Source organism: Mixophyes fleayi, chromosome 2, assembly GCF_038048845.1.
Source record: "Mixophyes fleayi isolate aMixFle1 chromosome 2, aMixFle1.hap1, whole genome shotgun sequence".
NCBI classification, from domain to species: Eukaryota; Metazoa; Chordata; class Amphibia; order Anura; family Limnodynastidae; genus Mixophyes; species Mixophyes fleayi.
Window position 1 is genome coordinate 206,772,655 of NC_134403.1, and position 24,278 is coordinate 206,796,932.

Sequence of the window (24,278 nt, forward strand, 5' to 3'; positions counted from 1 at the left end):
AATATACAAAATTACAGGGTATTCAGATATAAAAAATAATTCATAAACAATTAATAGATTGACATAACATACACAAGCAAAACAATTTAAAATAAAAAGGATTAGATTCAGAGTATAACTTACATTGGGTGGGGTACCTTTTTACGATGACCGGCTCGATGACCGAAGGTGTATTCCACGGCACGCTGGTAATACTGACAGCTGGAAACAGTGACCGGAAACCCACCCTGACTACGAATGAAGAAGCGGGCAGGTAACGATGATGTCACTTTCAAGCTGCACATTATGTTTGCTGTTCTTATGTGCTATTTTAAGAAAGTGCCACCTGTACAATGTATTAGGCTTTCTAAATAACATTGTACAGGCAGCAGCTCCTTAAAATAGCAGGTTAAAAACAGCAAACATAATGTGCAGCTTGAAAGTGACGTCATTGTTACCTGCCGGCTTCTTCATTCGTCATCATGGTTTCCGGTCACTGTTTCCAGCTGTCAGTACTACCAGTGGGCTGGGTAATACACTTTTGGTGTATTCCTGTCGACGTATCTGGTATCGGCGATCCAGTCACCGTTTTAATGATTACAACCGCTTGCATCAAAGTGGTATATTCTGGCCAAGGGAAATTGGCTTGGAAGATGGACAGCTTATCAATGTGAATTGATTTCCCAAAGTCTGACAATTTGCTGTAACTGGTCTCAGCCTTTTAGAGACACTTCCACACCTCTTCCTACCCCCAAGGGGTTGTGGCCTGTGACACTTTTTTCAATCACCATTTGCATGTTGCCTGATTTACTAACCAATTCTACTATGTGACCTAACTTTTCCGTGGAGCATCACACAGATCCAATTTTATCATTAATAAATCCCTTATGAACTGGTCCATCTTTTGATATCAAACACTCTCAGATACAGTGTAATTGAAGATCTTATACTCATTTCCTTAACTTCCCTGTGGGGCACAATTCTGAATTTGACATATGAGTTGCCCTTCATCCTGCTAAGGGGGAATATGTTATTGATCACTACATTTTTTGATTTTAAGTGGCATATTTTAAAACTGAATTCTATTTGTCTATATAAAGTATAGCCAAGTTAGCAGATGGGCTCTGTGATCCAGGCACCATGCTAAGCAGTTCCTAAAAGTCTATTCAGGTGCCAAACTCCATCTCAGGCCATGCTATATCTCACGGCAAGGGCTCTTTGAAGCTGCCACAGGTGACACTCCTATCTTCTCACACTGGAGTGTGCAAAGCCATCAAATCAGACTTTCTGTCTTCACATTTTATACTTTAATAGCTCAATTTATCAATGGATTCATGTGATATAACATATTTACACTGCAGTTATGATTTTAGGCCTTATCCCTCACAATTATGTGATAGGTTAACCCTTATACATAACTGTAAGTTCTCTCTGTTCACGACAATGTATAAACAGTGAGTTCTGAGGTCATTGCTTATAATTGGTGTATCTGATTTCAATTTGAATGCTTGAGACCATCGTGTCATAGAGTCAACTTTTATATCTCTTTTATGCTTCTTTGCATATTGGAATGTTTTTATATATGTATGCTGCAGATAAACTTCTATATATTGTGGCAAAGAGGCTAATTTGCCACATCTCTCTTATAGGGAAACAGGTAAAAAAAAAAACAGCTTGTCTGCATGAGGAGGCTGCAGACAGGGTTAAATTCCCTCTGGGTACTTCTAGCTCACACACACAGACACACAGATGTACCACATGGATGTAGTGATTTGTTTGCAGTGCTAGGGTGGAAGATAAAAACAGTGTTTGAATTTGTGGGCAGGGCCACCGATGCCAGTTAGTGGCCGGCTATAGTAGTGAGGAAACTACTGTTTAGCCAGACATAGGGTTGCAGGAGAAATCGTGATGAAAATTGCTGTTTATGCTATCCTGACACTTCCCAAATAAACAGCAAGATTGTGGTGTTTGCCGTACTTTATCACAATATATTGTTCTTGTATTTTTTTGCTATAGTGGACTAATAAAATTGTTTATATTTAAAACAGGTTTTTTTATCTATTTAATTTGTTCATTTTTCTATACTATGTGAATACTGACCTATGACACTGTTTTTCTGTCCTTTTTATATATTACAAGGAATAATGCACCTATTACTGTAAAATTAACTTCATTAACTTGAATAAAATCCTAAAAAAACAAACAGAAAAAACCTGCATAAATGCTTATGAGCTTTTTTTTTTAGAACATGTCAGGTGCAGGTATAGAAAATGAGGGGAAAACTCCTATGAACATGCACAAATCTTGTTATATTTTAATTAATATTCATGCGATTTGCAATGCATTGTAATAACTCTGAACATTTGAAACTTTATTTTGATTATGTTGATAATATCTGGATTAGTGGTGGAAACTAGTGACCGCACACAGATCTCCTGATCAGGATATTCTACCCTTTTGATGTAACAGAATGCATTCACATAGTCTCTGCCCTGTTGGGTTCTTCGAGCCAGACAGTGTGACTGAATCATATTGCTATAATCATGTAGAAGAGTGTGTAAATGAGTGGGATTGATATGACACAAACAGTGCCTTTACTTTAATTAGTAGAGATGGTCACTGACCCCCGTGTTTTGGTTTTGTATTCGGTTTTGGATCTGGATTACAGTCGAGTTTTGGTTTTGTTTTTGTTTTTTCAAAACCGCCATTGCGGGTTTTGGTTTTGTTTGATTTTGTTATTGTAATTGTAAAGCTAATAAATTATCCAAAAAACAGTTTAATTCCTGGTAGGTAGGCCTTCATTAATTCTACACACAAACCAGATTGTCTTCCTCTCCAGCTATGCATATTGGCAATGCAGCCATCTTCTTTGGGTGTATATTACACCCAACACTTATAGTTAAATATCTAAAGAAATGGACAAAGGCAGTTTGGTTTCTGTCTCTATAGCCCCCACCGCCCTCCACAGTGGCGCACGCAGGGGGAGTTTCTGAGTCTCTAGAAACCCCCCCCCTGCGCTAACTAAGTGGCCACTGTCCTATACAGCAGCCGCGGCGCTGTCAAAGAAGCGTCCGCGGCGGTGCTGCATTGTATACAGCACAGCCGCTTCTTAGACAGCGCCGCGGCTGCTGTATAGGACAGCGCTGGCGAAACGGAGCTGCTGCAGCAGCTCTCTCTCAGGTTTTTTTTTTTTTTTTTGGGTCGGCGTGGGGAAACCCCCCCCCCGACCCGACAATCCTCCGTGCGCCGCTGCTCCACTTGTAGTTGAATAGAAAAAAAGCAGCCTGGATAGACTGAACAATATAAAAAATAAATGGACCAAGGTAGTTTGGTATCTGTCTGCATCAGATCCCCTCTCCACTAGGAGTAAAATAGAAAAAAAGCAGCCTGGATAGACTGAACAATATAAAATATAAATGGACCAAGGCAGTTTGATATCTGACTGCATCCTAATCATCCACATCATCATTAGCGCCCTCGTCGCCTACACAAATCTCCCCCTCATCCTCTTCTAATTCCAAAGTGGCATCCTCAATTTGTGTATCACCGGCTACACTCGGGCTGTTCAGTCACACATCAGCAGGACTGCTGAAAGGGCCCTTCTTTATGGGTACACTAACAGAATGCTCACGATTAGACATCCCACTGTTGGATGGACTCTCCACAGGGATTGGTGTCATTTCTGATTCAGAGCAAATATTATCCTCTAATGCCTTACTGTTATCTTGCAGCTCGGCTTTGACGCGTAACAGTAGTTGTGCACCGCTTGTAGGCTCGGTAACATTTTTGGATCTGCCACTAATAGAGAAAGGCGAAGGCCTCATTCTCTCTTTGCCACTGCATGTGTAGAATGGCATGTTGGCAATTTTTTTTTTTATCTGCACTTAACTTTTGCTCAGTAACACTTCTTTTTCGCTTCAACACAGTAAAAAAAAAATTTGTTTTTGTTTTTTGGACTGATTTCGAAACACTGTGTAGTTTGACATAGCCTTGCCCAGATGACGTACTGGGAACACTAACATCAGGACTGGTGACAGAACCTGGTTGCTCATTCTTCTCATATGTGGACTGCTTTGAATCCATTCTAAGCCCAAAGCACTTCTAGTGCTAAAAATTATTTGGTAGATACTGCTGACAGATAGTAATTTTGACAGCCAGAAATATTTAGGCAAAATAATGTGGGACACCCAAAAAGCACTTGGAGTGCCAAATATTGAAGAAAAAAAAAACTCCTCTATCCTCCTCTCTTCTATAGCTATTTTTGTTAGCACAATTGGATTCAGAATATTGTATTCCCTGTCCCTGCTCTAATCAGCCTGTGACTACACCCTGCTCTCTCCCTCTGTCAAATGGCGATGGATTGCTGTGGAGGCGTGTATTTATAATCTTCAAGTATTGCGAGAACCGAGCCCCGAGATCCGACGATGTCACGATGACGTTCGGCCTCGATTTGGATTCCGAACGGGCGGGAGAGTACCGAGCCTACTCGGCTCGGTACTCGGATAGCCAAAGTTCGGGTGGGTTTGGTTCTCGGGGAACAGAGCCCGCCTATCTCTAGATTTAATATACAAAATGTACAATGCTTACAGATAATAAAAAACAATTAGATAAAGATTTGACATACAAATAATAAATTGCAAACGGTTATAAAAACAAATGGGATGAAAGTACAGAGCAGCACTTACGTATAATAATCTGTATGTCTGGGGGAAGGCAGAAAAGATGGACAGTCCTTCAATTAGATTGATCTCCAAGAAGCTGACAATTTTCCCCCTTCTCAACACAGGTTTTTTAAGCAAAATTAAATGGGATGGCCTTCACAGGGGCAGTGTTAATGCTAATAAGGGGGCAGGGATGTCCCCTGGGTGGCACTATAGTTTGCTCACAAATATTCCAAAAGTTTTGACCTTTGGTAACGCTCCATAGATTTATACCAGAGACATAACTCCCCCTTTAATAAACCGGTCATAATCTCTTACACATTTAAATACCAAACATGATGGAATTATAACAATGTGACATACCTTTTCCAAAAACATGTGATTATAGCTTTTCTCTGATACCGCTAGTACCTGTAATTCACAACCCTGGTCTGATTTCTGGTCCTCAGTATGGAGTGGAGCACAGCTTTCCCAAAATATGAAATTTGAAGACATTGTCTTTGAAGTTCATATTTCTAAATACCTGTATAGGCAGCCTTCAAATGCTGTCTTTGTCTGCAAGATTCTCACCTAGGTATATGGTTCTCTCTATTTTACACCTAGTGGTTCATTTGTGTTTACCCTACCTATTGAAAGGAAGTCATTAGGTAGTGAAATACAGGATCAAAACAATAGATGTCTAGGATCTGCATATCTTAAGCTAGTCTCCTAACAAAGGGTCTGCTCAACCTAATTACCACCTACTGTGCTAAATGACCAAATGTTTAAAAAAGGAAACAAACTATTATCTGAGGAGAAAATCATGTTCACTTCTATGTCTCAATGTAATATTTTATTTGGGCCCTGGCATTTAATATTCTATTTCATCCCATCATATTTATGCCCTCCTCCTGACAGATTGCATCACACTATCTGTTCTGACGAACCAGTCTCCATCAACTCCGGTCACATGATTTTGCCAGATTATCAGTACACAGGGTGAGCTACTTAAATTAGGAACTGCTGATTACACATTGCCAGAACAACTCTCATCTCTAAGGTGATGGTCTCCTGGCTCTGATCCTGTTCATGGCTGCAGTGTCTCCTAACAGCATTACCATTTGCTCTATTATGGACTGCAGTATCTTCTACCATCATTACCGAGTGCTCTGTGCCTGACTGCAGTATTTTATACCAGTATTTCCAAGTGCTCTGTTCCTGACTGCTGTATCTCCTGTGATGTGACCAGGAGAGAGCACACACTGGATGCTGCACTGTCAAAGGCTGCCCTCCATCTCACCAGCTGTGCAAGACAGTCGATAAAGAGGCAACACCTGTTGAATGTGGCTGCAAAAGGAGTGAAGATACTGTATCTATGTGTCGGCAACAGTGTTTGTAAATGTATACAGAGCATGCTATAGACCTTAGTTCCTACGGAGGGTAGTGAAGTACTTCTGAATACTGTTAAGAAGTTTTTTTGCTTTTTTTGAACTCTGAGTGTACATATTTTCTGGAAATTCTAAACAGAGGAGAGGATTGGAATAAAAGTTCAAACAGCATTTATATGTTGGATCACAACGCTGAAGTTATTGTTTTTTTCTCTCCACATATGAACGGGAGATCACTTTTATAGTACCTATACCTATGTGTGAAGATACGTGGTTCCAAAATCACTCAGACATGGTATTAGAGGAAAAATAGAAGGATGTTTTATTCTGCAGAGCAGGATTAAATACAGCACGGCCCCCTTAACGATAGCAGGTCCAACAAGTGAGGGAATCAGTTCAAATAAATCCAGTGGGATAGGTACAGCACAGCCCCCTAACAATAGCAGGTCCAACAAGTGAGGAACTCAGTTCAAATAAATCCAGTGGGATATGTTCCATAGCAAATCTCTGGCAGAGCATCACCTCTTGGCCAAAGTCAGTCACACCCTCAAGTCCAGCTCCCATTCGAGACAAATTGTAATTACCTTAGCTAACACAAGCAAAAATGACTTCTGCTGTCCTGTTATTTTCACACAATATGGCAATATTATTTATATTTCTAATGCATACAATATTGCAGGTAATAGCAAAATGTAGCTAATAACATGAAATAATAATGCACATAATATACTGATGCTCTGGTGTATATACTTAGACTGGGCCAAGGATTAAAAAGTACATTAAACTGTGAGAAACGGGTGATGTCCAGTAGCAGCCCGTTTCGTGATACTATGATATTGAGACATTCGACTCCCTAATTATTAGTCAAGCATTCCTAAGGAGAGTTATAAAGAAATTCTGTTCTTTGGCGATTATAACTGGACTATGTATTTATCAGTCATAAAGGTGCCACAATCTACCTAGAAGCCTTCTGCATATTTATGTTTTTGTTATAATTTATTATAACTATTTTGGTAGTGTTGAAATTTGTTTTGTTTTTTATGTTTGTGTAATTTGTGTATCAGGTGACCATTTCTTAGTTTATATCTCCCCATATGTATTGTTTGATGTTTTTATTCTACTTCTAGAGGTATATTTATTTGCACAGTGCTTAATTTTTGTTTTGTATGTGGTTTCTATGCGCAGGATTGTTCAATGGGCCCTAACTTACCTGCAGTGTAGATAATATCCTCTGTTTGTACCTATTTCCCCCTACAGGGGTTTTCTTCTTTATTATTATATATATAATTGCATTCCATTTAATAGCGCTGAAGTTTGTCTCTTTGGGAAGTTGGTTGTATCTCCTGTCAGCAGTACCAAGTGCCTCTGGTCCTGTCCACGGCATCCATCTCCTGCATCCATCTCACATGCTTCACAGTCTTCCATGGGTTGTTCCACCAGGTGCCAGTTATGAGTCTCCTGTGGTCCGTTCCAGTCCTGTTGACCCATATTCAGTTCTCAGTCCTGAGTATCTCATGACTGGTTCCAGTTCTGTTTGCTGCTGCAGATTTCAGTTCTCCGGTTCAGATCCCGCTTCTGAGTTTTCGTGCTAATCTTAAGGGTAAGTCCCAGATGAGCAGAAGCTTCATCAAGGCCCTAGCTTCAACTTCTCGTCTGCTAAGCCCAAGGGTCCTGATGCAGATTTCCAAAGTCCTGCACTTGTGACACCATGGAAGCATTAACAATGGATTATCCCTTCTAGGCTTATGCAGAGAGACAGGAAAATAAATGCCCACACGCAGTATATAGTGCAGATCATGCTCTACCCTGGCATCTTGAGGGACTTCCTAAGCTGTCCCTGGCATTATATATATATATATATATATATATATATAGATAAAGATAGAAAAAGATATTAGTGGTAAATATACGTTTCTTCTTTGCACTTCAATTCAATTCCACTTCAATATGCCTTTTGCAGCCTTTTATTTGGATGTACCCAAGCAGGAAATGAATAGAGAGGGCTAAAAAACCCCAGATCAGCTGCTTATGCTTAATAAATTTATTAAGTAACTATGAGAAGAATTTGTCTCCCAAATTGACTATTAACAGAAGATATTACAGATAATGTCTGGTGAAGGTATGAATAGATGACCACTCTGCTGCTTTACAGAGACCCAATGTTTATGCCTGAGCCCTACGTGCCCAACAGGTTGCTACTGCTCTTCTTGAGGGAGCTTTAAGAATTTCTTGCACCTTGTACAGCATCCCTTGTATGCCTGTACAATAATTTCTCTGGTGAACCCCAAGATAATCTGGTTGGATGGGGCATATTCCTGTCAGAATCACAAAGAACTGTCAGTGTTCCTAAATTCTTCTGTCCTAGAGATTGCTCAGATGAAGTCCAATGTGTGTAATTTCTAGAGATGGTCACTGACCCCCGTGTTTTGGTTTTGGATTCGGTTTTGGATCTGGATTACCGTCGTGTTTTGGTTTTGGTTTTGCAAAACCGCCATTGCGTGTTTTGGTTTTGGTTTTGGTTTTGTTTGGTTTTGTTTTGCTATTTTGTTGGAAAATCCATGTTTTTGTGCCTAAAATAACCCAATTTAGTGCTCCAACTGTTTTAGAGATAAGTAATCTAATTGTTGAGGTAATAAATCATCCAAAAAAACTGTTTAATTCTTTGTTGGTAGGCCTTCATTTATTCTACACACAAAACAGATTGTCTTCCTCTCCATCTATGCATATTGGCAATGCAGCCACCGTCTTTGGATGTATATTACACCCTACACTTATACTTAAATATGTAAAGAAATGGAAGACAGTTTGCTTTCTGTCTCTATAGGCCCCCCTCCACTTTTTTAAAAAAAAAAAAAAAATTCAGCCATTATAGACTGTACAATATTAATTGACATGGAGAAAGCCAGTTTGGTTTCTGTCTCTCTAGGCCCCCCTCCACTTGTATAAAATACTAATAAATTCAGCCGTTATAGACTGTACAATAAAAATTGAAATGGACAAAGGCAGTTTGGTATCTGTCTGCATCAGATCCTCTCTCCACTAGGAGTAAAATAGAAAACTATTCAGCCGTTATATAATCTAGAATATAAATAGAAATTGAGAAAGGCAATTTGGTATCTGTCTGCATCATAATCATCAACATCATCATTAGCGCCCTCGTCGCCTACACAAATCTCCCCCTCATCCTCTTCTAATTCCAAAGTGGCATCCTCAATTTGGGTATCACCGGCTACACTCGGGCTATTAAGGCACACATCAGCAGAATGCTCACGATTAGACATCCCACTGTTGGATGGACTCTCTACAGGGATTGTTGTCATTTGTGAATCAGAGCAAACATTCTCCTCTAATGCCTTACTGTTATCTTGCAGCTCGGCTTTGAAGCGTAACAGTAGTTGTGCACCAATTGTAGGCTGGGTAACTTTTTGGGATCTGCCACTAATAGCCAAAGGTGAAGGCTTCATTCTCTCTTTGCCACTGCGTGTGTAGAATGGCATGCTTGCAATTTTTTTTTTTATTGTCACTTAACTTTTGCTCAGTTACACTTCTTTTTCGCTTCAATACAGTAAAAAAAATTTTGTTTTTTGCACTAATTTGGAAACACTCTGTTGTTTGACATCGCCTTGGCCAGATGACGTACTGGGAACACTAACATCAGAACTGGTGACAGTACCTGGTTGCTCATTCTGATCATATGTGGACTGCTTTGAATGCATTCTGAGCGCAAAGCACTGGGGAGTGCTAAAAATTATTTGGTAGATACTGCTGACAGGTATGACTTTTGACAGCCAGAAATATTTATGCACAATTATGGGAGACACCCCAAAAACACAGAGGAGTGCTAAAAATTATTTGGTAGCCAGAAATATTAATGCACAATTAGGGAGGACACCCCAAAAGCACTGAGGAGTGCTAAAAATTATTTAGTAGATACTGCTGACAGATATGACTTTTGACAGCCAGAAATATTAATGCACAATTAGGGAGGACACCCCAAAAGCACTGAGGAGTGCTAAAAAATATTTAGTAGATACTGCTGACAGATATGACTTTTGACAGCCAGAAATATTAATGCACAATTAGGGAGGACACCCCAAAAGCACTGAGGAGTGCTAAAAATTATTTAGTAGATACTGCTGACAGATATGACTTTTGACAGCCAGAAATATTAATGCACAAATAGGGAGAACACCCCAAAAGCACTGAGGAGTGCTAAAAATTATTTAGTAGATACTGCTGACAGATATGACTTTTGACAGCCAGAAATATTAATGCACAATTAGGGAGGACACCCCAAAAGCACTGAGTGCTAAAAATTATTTAGTAGATACTGCTGACAGATATGACTTTTGACAGCCAGAAATATTAATACACAATTAGGGAGGACACCCCAAAAGCACTGAGGTGTGCTAAAAATTATTTAGTAGATACTGCTGACAGAAATGACTTTTGACAGCCAGAAATATTAATGCACAATTATGGGGGACACCCCAAAAGCGCTGGGGAGTGCCAAATATGAAGAAAAAATAATAAACCTCTATCCTCCTCTCTGCACTAGCGATTTTGGTTAGAGCAATTGCAAGAACAATATTGTATTCTCTGTCCCTGCTCTAATTAGCCTATGACTACACCCTGCTCTCTCCCTCTGTCAAATGGTGATGGATTGCTGTGGAGGCGTGTATTTATAAAGTTGAAGTATCGCGAGAACCGAGCCCCGAGATCCGACGACGTCACAATGACGTTCGGCCTCGATTTGCATTCGGAACGGGCGGGAGAGTACCGAGCTGCTCAGCTCGGTACTCGGATACCCAAAGTTCGGGTGGGTTCGGTTCTCGGAGAACCGGACCCGCCCATTTCCTTTCACTGTTATCAGCTGGTTGTTAACAGAGAGATGGAAAGTACAATTTCTTGACAAAAAGAAGGTGGATACAAAAAGAAGGGAGAATACGCTAGATAAAATTTATTTCATCTGAAAAAAGGTTTCCAAGACTTAATTACAAAAATTAATAACAAGACAATATATAGGAAGGGACATTTCAGTCTTGATGGACCCCTCATGAAAATGCACTCATTATTTTTTAAGTCAGAATTTTTCCACATAGCTAAACTCCAAAGGTGTGGGGTGATAGATATCAATAAGGACAGATTGATCTCCCAAATGTCACAGGGCTTGTCGAAGGGAGCTAGGGATGTCCTGAGATAGGAATGTTCACAGGACCTAATTTCCCATCTTTGCTCATTCTGCTTGGCTGGATGGTTTACAACTTTGGGGCTTCAAACTCCTCCAAGATCCTATCTCTCACTGGTCTGGCTATTTCAACAGATTAATGACACTTGCATAAGTTCAAACTCATGTCATCTAGCAAAGCACACATTGAGATAACATTACAAGATTACATACAATATACATTGTCATATATGAATTCACCAGAAAATAACAATCAGTCATTAGATATACTACATAATCATCACAGTCCACATAAGCTAATTTACTGTCTAAAATGACACTAAGTGCAGACACCTGAACTTTCAGGGCTGAAAGAGCAAGACCTTTGCTAAGGCCATCATAAACAAAATCAAGAATCTATGAGATATTTGCAGAGGCTGGATCCAGTTTATGTTTACACCACAGAGTAAACGTCTTCCAAATTGTACAATAGACCACAGAAGAGTTCTTTTTTTCTTGCATGCAGGAGTATGTCAGTCACATTTATTACAATACAGACCGGTCTTCGCCTTCAGGAGATATCCCTCTCAAATGCAGATATTCCTCTTTGTGCAAAATAGCACATGCGAAACCTTCAGATCTACTGACTCAGTACTGCCTTAAATCCTTTACTAGTTTGTATACAGGAAAAAAACTCTATTTCTTTTACTACAACCCTCAAAAAAGGGGTCCTGGACTGAGGCCGAAGTAGATGCTTTATTAGTATCCATGGATTTATATATTTATTTAAGAAGAACTTCCACATTATACAAGTTAAAACAGAGGTGTCCAAACTCAGTCCTCAAGGGCTTCCAACAGTTCATGTTTTTAGAATTTCTTTACTCATGCACAGGTAATGTCACACGCCGGTCCCATAGACAGGTACCGGCATTGTTACCTTCTTCCTGAAAGCGGTGATCATGGTTACTAACTTCATTATCATGGGATTGTCCCATAGAGTGAATTCCAGAGAAGATGCCACCCAGAGGTCAAGTTTACAATCTCTCTCAACCAGAGACCGAGGCCATGTCCATCTATGTCAAGAAGAACCTTCAGAGAGGCTTCATTAGACCTTCAGTTTCCCCTGCTGGGGCAGGCTTCTTTTTTGTGAAACAAAAGACGATTCTCTACGTCCCTGCATTGACTATCGCGGGCTTAATTTAGTGACCATCAAGAATTGCTACCCCATTCCACTCATTACGGTATTATTCGACCAGATCAAAGGAGCCAAAATCTTCACTAAATTAGATCTCAGTGGGGCATATAACCTTATTCGCATTCGATCTGGAGATGAGTGGAAAACAGCCTTCAATACCCGCGATGGCCATTATGAGTATTTAGTAATGCCCTTTGGCCTCTGTAATGCCTCAGCAGTATTTCAAAGTTTTATCAATGAGAATTTCCGGGATCTTCTCTTCTCCTATGCTGTTGTTTATATTGACGATATTCTTATTTTTTACAAGACTCTAGATACTCATAGGGAACATGTGTCTAAAGTGCTTACCAGAATTCACAGGAATTATCTGTACTGTAAATTAGGAAAATGTTCCTTCAAAGCTGCCTCCATGCCCTTCTTAGGTTTCATTATTTCAGGATCAGGTCTCCAAATGGACCCGGAGAAGGTTCAGGCCATTCTGAACTGGCTACTTCCATCTACCCTCAAGGCTGTGCATTTTTTTTGGGTTTCGCTATTTACTATCGACAATTCATTTCAAACTACTCCAGCATTGTCGCTCCCATTACTGCCCTTACCAAGAAAGGTGTTAATTAAAAAAACTGGCCAGCCGAGGCCCTGGAAGCTTTTTCATTTCTCAAGAATGCCTTCTCCTCAGCGCCCATCCTCCAACAGCCAGATCTTTCACGACTGTTCTTTTTGGAAGTGGACGCCTCAGCAGTCAGTGTCAGAGCAGTTCTCCCTCAACGGTCACCATCTAACCGATTGCTACCATGTGCTTTCTTTTCTCGAAAATTCTTACCTGCCGAGCAGAATTACACCATTGGTGACAAGGAATTGCTAGCAATGAAGTTAGCATTATCAGAGTGGCGTTATCTTTTGGAGGGAGCTCAATATGTGGTGACGATTTTTACAGATCACAAGAATCTGCTGTACTTGCAAACCGCACAATGTCTTAATCCTCGGCAAGCACGATGGTCACTCTTTTTCTTCCGTTTTAATCTTCATGTTACCTTTAAACCAGGTAATTTGAAAAAACTGCAGATGCGCTCTCTCGAGTCTTTGATTGCACTTCAGACCCAGATCCATCTTCTGCTCGCCTCATCCTGGATCCTAAGGGCCCGAGTCATTAAGGCAAAAATGGAGTAAATGTTCTCTGGGACAAATCATGTTACAATTGAAGGGGTGCAAATTAGTTTATTATTTTGCACATAAGTTAAAAACTGTCTGTTTTTCATATAGCACACAAATACTTAATATCTTTATTACTACACTGAAATTTAAAGTTGATCTAGGACATGCCCTACCCCAACTATAAATCTGTCCCCACATTTTAAATTTACCTCCCCCTCCAATGCAACATGGCTTTGCCCAGGTGCAAATGTTACTCCTTTTTTATGCTTTACTCTCCTTAATGACTCAGGCCCTAAATGTTTTCTAGCTACCACTACTTCTCACTCTCCTCCTCCTGGGAGGTCCTTTGTTCCCAAGGCACTCCGGAAGAAATTACTACGTTGGCACCATGCCTCTAAATTCTCCGGCCATGTCGGATTCCTTAAAACCTATGAATTAATATCACGTTCCTATTGGTGGCCTTCTCTCCGTACCGATGTCAAAGATTTTGTTGCCTCCTGTAATGTTTGTGCTCAGCACAAGTCTTCTCGCCTTGCCCCCATGGGCCCTCTGTTACCTCTCTCCATGCCACCCAAACCCTGGACTCATATCAGCAAGAACTTCATAACTGATCTTCCTACCAGCAAAGGTCACAACACCATCTGGGTCGTGGTAGATCGTTTTTCCAAAATGGCTCATTTTATACTGCTTGTGGCGCTGCCTTCTTCGTCTATCCTGGCGCAACATTTCATTCAAGAGATATTTCGGCTTCATGGATGTCCACAAGAGATTGTTTCTAAAAGAGGAGTACAATTTACTTCTAAGTTCTGGCGGGCACTGTGCAAGGAATTAGGAGTTCAACTTAATTTTTCATCTGCCTATCATCCGCAATCCAACGGCCAAACGAAAAGGGTGAACCAAGACCTTGAGACTTTTATTTGAATGTTTTCTTCCGCTAACCAAGATAATTGGATGAGTCTCCTGCCATTGGCAGAGTTTGCTCACAATAATTTACTTCATGAGTCTACCTCCTCTACTCCATTCTTTATTGTCTACGGCTTACATCCCATCCTTCCCAGGTTTTCAAAATGTTCCTGCTGCAGCAGAACTTTTACGGAACTTTTCATCCACTTGGGCCCAAGTTACATCTCAGCTCAGGAAGACTTCCATTCGTTATAAAGCAGCAGCAGATAAGAAACGTCGGGCTGTACCTGCCCTTAAAGTGAGCGATAAAGTGTGGTTATCTACCAAGAACATTTGTCAAAAAAGTTCCTTCAATGAAGTCTGCTCCTCGATTCATTGGTCCATATAGAATCTTGAGAGTCATCAATTCAGTCTCCTTCAAGTTGAAGCTCCCGTCCTCACTCCACATTTCCAACTCCTTCCATATATCTCTTCTGAAACCTCTAATTATTAATCGGTTATCGTCTACTCCACCTTCCTCTACAGCGCCGGAATTTTCCCAACAAGAAGACTTTGAGATTACTCAAATTTTGGATTCCAAAGTTTCTCGGGGAGTGGTGAAATATTTAGTGGATTGGAGGGGTTTCGGTCCTGAGGAGCATTCCTGAGTAAATGCCTCTGATATCAACGCCCCCTGCGTTGCTATGGAAGTTCCATGCTAAATTTCCACGCAAAATCACCATGCTAAGTGACCGGTGGCCACTTCTAAAAGTGGAGGTACTGTCACACGCCGGTCCCATAGACAGGTACCGGCATTGTTACCTTCTTCCTGAAAGCGGTGTTCATGGTTACTAACTTCATTATCAAGGCACCATCTGTATTTAGTTCTGCGCATGTGCTACCTATTACCCTGACTTATGACCTCCTACCTGCTCCCATTGGTTCTAAGTATTTTGGAGCACTATTTAAACCTCCCATTGCCCTCTGTTCAGGGCCTGTTCTTCGAGTTACTCTCTATAGGATTTGGCTTCCTTTGCTCGAACACTCCCATTTGTGTCTTGCTTGTATGTCCTGGATCAGCTGAACTCCTCTCTGCTGTTTCTGTTTACAAACTGCCTGTTGCACCTGTACTCGTTGCTGTTGCTCGAAATCACCATCTACGAACCAACTAGTGGACCAGCTAAGTTCTATTCTATGTCTGCCGCTGCCGCTTTGTCAATGATTCCCCTGCTATGCTATGAGTTATTACCTACGAATCAGCTAGTTCTGTCCTTGTTACTACTATCGTTGAACTGTTGCTGTATTAGTGATTCTCCGCATTCACTTGAGTTATTATCTCTCTCCATTCATGTTTATATTGAACTGTTGCTGTATCAGTGTTTCTTCTGCTGTTGCCCAGAGTTACCAATTACAGATCAGCTAGTTCTGTCTCATCATCACTTTAATCTGAACTATTGCTGCATTAGTTTATCTGCGCTTGCTCTGTGTTGCCAGCTACGGATCAGTCAGACCTAATCCGTTATCTCTGTGCTTCGGCTGTACTGTATTCATCTGCGGTAGTCCTGACGTATCATCTATATCTCAATTATCATGTTCCAGTATTGCCGTCACATGTATTGCCACTGAACCAAAGACTATCAAGCTCTTGCTTCCAGGGTCTCTCTGACTACCCGTTACCAACACGTTGTTTCAAGCTCCACTGTCACTCTGCCAGCATTCATTCAGGAGGCCGCGTCCTGCGAGATAGGAGCAGCGAAATCCATACCCTTTTGCGGGGGTCACTGGTGAAAACCTCCTACTCGTTAGACTCCGCGCTCCTGAGTGAGTTTTACTCTCAGGCAGAGACAAGGGATCCACTAAATATTATTCAGATTCGTGACAAGTGAGATAATCTATTTGACTGGGTCAGTAATTATCATACCTGTTTCTACAGACAGAATTCCAGAAAACATGACCAGTTGGTAGCCTTGAGGACTGAGTTTGGACACCTCAGAGTTAAACAATCTGGGAGACCCATCCAGCTCCTCCAAGGATTATATACAGACAGATATAGTCTATCATCTAAATCCATGCTTGTCTATAACCTTCTGCATCCCCTGCTTCAGCAAATCATTTTTAGCGAAATATTACTTCATTATTGTTAGGAACTCCCTAGGCAGCACAATAAAACTTGGAGTCTACTCTGAAAGCCTGGTGTTCGCTGGAGCTCCTAGTGGTGGGGACAGACTTGGCCGCAGGCTGACAGAGGGTCGAGAATTGTATACCGGCTAAGGAGAACCCAGGAATGGAGTGTTTGGCGGACAGCAGCGTGAGGTTCAGACAGAGTAGATGCCGGCAGAAAACAGCATAGTGTACGGAGTAAACCAAGCTCAGAGGTCACAAGCACAGGTTCGGAATCCAGGGACAGGCGAATGGTCAGGGGCACTGGCAGAGGAGCAGAATCCGGTTTTCAGGCAAATGGTCAGGGTCAGAAGCGTAGGTTCAAGGTCCAGGAACAAGCGAGGGTCATACACAGGAAGTCAATCACAGGTTAAACACCAAGCACAGAGAGGACAAGCAGGCAGCAGAACTGTAGACAGGACGCTATAACCGGCAGTGAGGCTCAGTCCTCACTGCCCTAAATACTACTGCTAGCCAATCAGAGCCTAGCTCTGAAACCAATCACAGCCCTTGCCTGATTAATAGCCTACAGGCTGCGCTAGTCTGCGCATGTGCCCAGCTATTTGTTGCGCCCAGAGCGCCTAGGCACCATTCTCGGCGTCCGGCCGTTGCCCTGGCATAGCGACTGCCGGGACGCCAGAAGAAGCAGGAACTGAGTCGCGGCGGTGCCCGCGGCCTCCGCGGCTCGTGACAATTATCCAAGAGATTAATTCTTTAAATTGTTCAAGGGGCTGGTGATTGTTTCCAATAAGCTGTGAACTACATGTTACACAAAAGAACTATTCACAATCTGCATGTAAAAGATTTATCATAGGCTCCACAAACCATATGCTTTATCTTTTTTTCCTTCCACAGTATTTGAAAGAGTACTGAGAAGGAAGAGTACTATACTAACTAACTACTGACTAGCAATCTAGCAAGTCAATTACATGATAAAACACCCATAACTTAAGGCATAACTAGGATATATGCTCTTTGGCTGTTTAGGCAATCCTATTGTGCTATTCCAAAAGGTATCCAGCTGTCTGCTATGTTTTGAGATGGTCAAGGCTTGTGCAGAGAACAGCTGTCCCACTTAATAATCCAGGCAGAATCAGTGGCATTCAGCCGTACCACACTTAGATTGTAGGGTATGGTACTACGGTTTCCAAGGATCTTTCCAATGTACCGGATATTCCATCTTGACACAATTTGAACCAGAAGGTCATGCACCAATTCAAATGAATAAAATGTTCTGCATCTGCCCCTGGAAATCTGGAATAGAGATTCCAGATTTCCAGGGGGTTCAAGGAGTCATGAAAATAATTGTATAATGTACTTCACATTATATATATATATATATATATATATATATATATATATATATATATATATATTTATATATAGATATATATATGTATATATAGATATATATATTATATATACACACACACACACACACACACAGACTAAAATTTGAAACCCAGCCAATGTTTTCGCTAATGACTCTATTCCCAGTATCACTGAGTGAATTAAATTGAAATAGAAAATTTTAATTATATCGTATTATAATCCTATCAAATGAAAATTACAAAAGGGTTCAAGGTGTGTCTTTAGTAGTAGTAACTCTACACTTTACCCTTCCTCAAATCTCCTTTTTGACCAATTTTTTGTTTAAGATTAATATATAAATAAATGTAAGTGAGATCAATTAGTTTCCAGGCCACATGAGCTAACAGACAATTTGTAACACAACATAGTTGTAACCAGTTGGAGGAAAGTTAATCATGGCAGAACCTTAAGAGAGCTGTGAATAAACAAAGGACCAAATGCATCAAAGAACTGAAACAGTACTGTAAGGAGAAGTGGGACCAAATACCTTAAATACTATAGTACAAACTGATAAACTAATATAGTAACAATTTTTTTAAATTATTTTCTGCAAGCTACCGAATCATTATTATTATTATCTTTTATTTAATAAGGTGCCACAAAAAGTCTGCAGTGCCCTACATGACATATACAGAAAGCAGTGATCCATAACACACAACATGATACGTGAAGAACAAAATACAAAAGACCAGACATACTGAATGAATAAACATACAGGTAACATAGTGATACAGATCAAATTATTTGCAGGACAGTGAGCAAGAGTGATGGTAGTGACCAGTGAGAAATGCGTAAGAAAACAGGCAAGCAGGCCAAGTGATACAGAAGGTGATGGAATATTAGAAGGAGAACACAAGGAAAGAGGGCCCTGCTCATGAGTGCTTACATCCTAAAAGAAAGGGGAGACACAAATAGGGTGGTATCAACTGGGGTAGTGGGGAATCATGGATTGTATTTACTTTTTTACTCATGGCTTCTTCATGTTGAATAAGCTATATTATATGGGTTGTCAGATTAAATTAGATTTCTCAGATATTAGGACTTGGTTAATTATGTCCTGATATGTAAAAACACTGATTTGAAACAATTAGTACTCTTTTTTTCACATGACCCCTTATATTTATTCTATTTACTTACAAGCACGTGTATACTATGTATATATATATATACATACATACACACACACACACACACACACATACACACACACACACACTAAATTAAAATACAGAGACATACCAAGATATGGTATTGAAGATCCTAAAGAGAAGATTTGGAAAATGGGCAAAGCGTCGGGACATGTGAGATTTAGACAAATTATATTTAGGACAGACAATATTCATAACTGTAGATTTGTCTCAAGCACAATCCAAATTCGAGTTTGGACCAATTCAATTCTTTGACTATTTTATTGCATTGTAGCCCGAAAGAGGACAGTTTTATTAATTGTCATCTTTTGCACACTTTTAGTTGTCATTTTGTTGCATAGTTTGTGTTAAGTGTTACTAATTGCCCCATTAAGACACATCGGTCAATTGCTAAATAACATGAGCATTTCACTTGTTTTACAGCCCACAAACCAGTATAAATGTGCAAAACTGGAATTACACTACTAGCAGATAATAATAAACAAGTAATTTACAAAAATATAAAATAACATCAAACAATTTCCACTCAGATTTAAAAGACAGAACATTTAACTAGATTGGGTGTGATGTCTAAGACCAGATATAAATAAACAGGACCCAACTCTCAATACATTTTATACTTACCAACTTGGGGATTGTCACACTCTGAGGATCTCAGCATTGCATCCATGTTGAAAAACAACCATAACGTAATACAAGTTTGTAAAATAGCTGCTTTGTATGACTTTGTACCTTGTTGTTAAATCAAAAGCTTTTTCTTGTGTTTTCGAAAAGTCAGACATTCAGTATGCCTGGTTTAATTTTTTGGGAGCAAGTAAAAGTAAAGAGAGTATATACTTGACAATGTAGAGTTTGTAACTGCTCTGTACCCTCCTGTCGCTGCTGAGATAAATAAAAGGAAACAGTGCTACCGATAGACAGCCCACTGTTAACCTCTCCACTGCTCAAGAAATCCACAATGCCTTGCAGTAGAAAATTCTTCTGAGAAATGTACCATTTCTATCATCTGTATATCTGGTTTATCAAACTACACTAATGTAGAAAATGCACCTCTATTTGACTAAACACACAATTGTTTGAAGTCAATTTTTTATTTTATTTTTTAATTTTAAGGAATCATTTTAGGACAGTCTGATGTTGGAGACATTATCAGTAGACTTTATGGGCCTAAGTCATTAAGGTAAGTAAGGCAAAAAAAGGAGTAAATGTTCTTCGGGGCAAACCATGTTACAATGCAAGGGGTGCAAATTATTTTGCACATAAGTTAAATACTGGCTGTTTTTCATCTAGCATACAAATACTTGATAGCCTTATTTTTACACTGAAATTTAAAGTTGCTCTAAGACATGCCCTACCCCAACTATAAATCTATCCCCACATTTTAAATTTAACTCCCCCTCCAATGCAACATGGTTTTGCCCAGGTGCAAAGTTACTCCTGTTTTATGCTTTGCTCTCCTTAATCACTCAAGCCCTTTATGAATAGGATATTTCTTATGAAAGAAGATAATCCTTATTTATAACTGGTCTGAATTTTCAACAGGAAAGAGTTTGTTTTGCAGTCCTTGCATTATTGGGTACTTAAGGTCTAGAAACACTAAAGGTCAGAAAATACAAAATCCTTGATGTCTTGCAAATTGCAACAGATTGCACTGCAGTACAGTACGTTGTGCGCGTCATTTATGTAGAACTGTGTAGGCACAGCACAGTACAAAACATACACTATCACCCTGTGCATAAAGATCGCATTTAAAGGACCACCTCATCTCACAATAATAAATTTCTGCTATGAATCATAAAATGTAGATACATTGTTCACTGTTAATTTGATATTCCATGCAGCTCCATCAAATAGTAAAGTATTACCTTTCTACTCTATTAAAAACAGTGGAAGCTCTTCTTTCATCTTTAGGACAGTGTCCTAATGAGATCTAATAGAGGTCAAAAAGTTTAGAATGCAGTTAATCGAGTTACTGTGTCATAACTGACCCTGTCCTCACTATAAATCAACTAATCCACACAGTGCGTTTCAGCAAAGCAAGTCTAACAAGCTTACAGTCTTACTCTGTCTGCTGTGTTAGAGCAGCACTTCCCTGTTAGCAAGCACCCTAATGAAGAGGGGTAAAAGAGAAGTTGGATTTAATTAGTTACGTATAAACATTCCAGTTATTTTATGTGTATTATGCAGCTCAGTAATAGTAATACACTTAGCATTGGCATTATTAGCTGGGCTCAGATGGATTGGTGAGTGGGCTACTAGTAAGTGGGTGGACCGATTTTCACTTGTGGAATGCTAGGAGATATGAAACTGGTTATAATCAAAGGGTCCTAGGTTGTAGAGCCTTTTGAGGCTGAATTAGTATTTAGGTCTTAACTCAGATCTGTCTACACACCCAAGCACACAGTACAATGCAGGAAAGCAATGTAATAAAAATCTGAAAGTTACAAACATGGAATATTACTGGGACACATCATTTTATTTTCTTACTTTATTTTTATGTCATAAGTTAGTTAATGTGGTTGAAACGTTAAATATCAGTAACTAGGGAAAATTGCTTTAATGAATGACATGTTTCAAATGAAAGGTACGCAGTATAGAATACAATTTTGCACCAAAAGTGCATAAGTAGTTACAAGTAGGTCTCTCCAAGAGCCTCCAATCACATCTCAGACTTGGACAGATTTATACATTTTAGTACTAGGTATGTGATCAGCACAGAAGCAGACACAAAGAAATAGAGCAAGATGTACATTTTTGAATCTCCATAGCAAATCACCTAATTAATTTCTGTGCTCCAAACCTGCTTCATGATCTTTTGTAAATCTAATCCAGTTTCATACAATATTAAAATATCATGAAAGGTATCTTTACTAGAAGAGTCTGTCGTAGTTAGGACCAATTCAACTTTTTATATCTTCAGCAGATGTCAACCAATTACATGAATGAGATATTTGTTCACTCACATATTTCTTATTGGCTTTCAGACTGAATTAATGTTAAAAGCTTGAATAAATGAATTGAGACCAGGTTAGAATGCAGTATGCAATATGGGACCAGGTAACTACTTTCTGTATAAAATGATGCAGGTTGATATCTCTGCATGTCAGTGACAGATAGAAAGATAGCAAGTTATACAGAAAACTGCTATTAAAGATCATGACAATGTGCTTTCATGCACTAGTCACTGAAAGTGCTTTCCATCATTCCTGTCAGATATTTAGCGTGTTATAAATTATTTACATCCTATAACGCAGCAGCAACTTTCAAAACCATAGTGCAAGGAAAGGGTTAACCTCTTGCATTCCACAAGCTATTATAAAATGTTCCACTGGGGACTTCTAAGATCCTCCTTCCCTGCAGCATGGGAATTAAACATGGGACACCCTTATTCCCTTATAAGGCATTTTTTTGACCTTTTGACTGACTGCTGTGAAAATAGAATCGTGTTTCTGAGATAATATTGGAACAAGTAATTCGTTTCATATTAGACTAGTCTACAATGCACTGTTATTAAATTTACATGAGTCAATGAGAAAAGATAGCATACACCCAGAGTATGCAGTAGATACAGTCCACTGACTGAGATGGTGAAGTAGGAAGATTATGTTAGTGCACCAGTCATTACTATAGCCAAAGTGGTCATTTTATAGCAGCCACATATGAAACACATATACTGCAAACTGCATTGCTGTCAGGTCCAGGTGCATGCTGCATACTTGCATATTAAAAACTGCAGGTATATTGAACTATTTGCAATGCAGGATATGCATTTCATATGTGGCCTGTATGGCTGATTTACCAACCCTTGTTATTAGACCAGGTCCAAATTTAATCCTAGATGCAGCAATCTGCTCTTCTCTCCTACCCAACACCTACCTGCATGACCACCTGAAACCCTCATCTCCTCTGATAACAGACACAGACAATGGGTAACTTATTCAGTAAACTAATTTCTGCATCGGCATCCGCCTCCTTCAATAGGAGTCACTGCTAAAAGGAAAACATAAAGGTAGGTCCTGGTGGTTCTGTTAAACTGATCCACAATTTACACATGTCAGATGGCTATATTGAGGGACTGGAAACAGCTGCTACTTTGTGACCTTCCAAGACAACTACAGCTTCACAGATATAGCTTTGCATGTAAGACTGGGTATGAGATATGGCTCTGCATATTAGACTGACTTTGCATGTCAGACAGGGCACTAAAAAAAGCTCTTTATATTGGACTGGCGAAAATATATTAGTCAGCTTTATTATATTTTGCACAAGATATGGCCCAACTGCCTATTACTGGAACCAGATGTGGCTTTGTATATTATACTTGATACCAGATATGGCTCAGCATACAGTGTCTTCTGACTTTGGATGCTTGCTCCTAGATAATGGACATTACATTTGTAGAGATATGCTCATATTGTGATTGATTGAAAAGTGGAGTGCTGAACCCGAACAATGACTGGATAGCTGTCTCTATCCAGAATGGGGGTTTTAAACTTCTTTTTTCGTTATATATTCGCTTATGTCAAGTTGAAGGGGTTGTGGTCAGGTGATAGGCAGGTCTTAGGACACAAAAGGTTTTGGGCCTGATACAGAGTTGGTCACATATTGGGCATAGTTTACACACAGAAAGTCGGACATAAATATAGCATACATACACCCATATGCTGAGTCATATGCATCTTAAAATCTGTGCAGGTCAGCACCAGTAGCCAGTTTATGCCTGACACACATAACAGACAATTACACCCCACTTGCGCCTATGTTTTTGTCCATTTGTTATATGTGCAACAAACACATTCGCTATTAGGCATCAATAAAACGTAAAAACTTATTTTAATACAGCAGAAACAACTCCGCATCTCTTGTATGAAAAACAGAAAGTTATCGTTAACACACTCAAAAAAGCATAATATATACTAGAGCGACAAAGAAAGCACCAATCAGGTGCAGTACTATAACAAATAGTCAATTAACAGTGGTTCGCTAGTGTCGTCATCATCATCTGTAGCTATTTGCACCTGCCCCTGACCACTCACAAATACGGTTTACTCAGCGATAAACGCATCTTTCTCCCGGTCTTCATCAGTTAGTATTTTACTATGCCCTTACTGTATTCATCCTACTGTAGAACACCCCCTCGTCCTGTCCTCTCCAGGAGCTGGCAGACATAAGTGACAGATTCACTCAAATTTGCAT

General features: G+C 39.8%; 1 protein-coding gene across 3 annotated transcripts in view; it reads right to left on the reverse strand.

The window, feature by feature from the left end:
* Positions 1-24,278, reverse strand: part of INPP5B (inositol polyphosphate-5-phosphatase B) — a 134,236-nt gene that overhangs the window by 65,259 nt on the left and 44,699 nt on the right. The window contains exon 1 of one of the 3 annotated variants that reach the window (XM_075195404.1): positions 19,707-19,964. The exons of the other annotated variants lie outside the window; for them this stretch is intronic. Within the exon in view, the coding sequence (XP_075051505.1) occupies positions 19,707-19,752 (46 nt within the window). The 5' untranslated portion in view covers positions 19,753-19,964. Of the gene's footprint in view, positions 1-19,706; positions 19,965-24,278 lie in introns of those variants that run through there. 3 annotated transcript variants of the gene reach the window in all.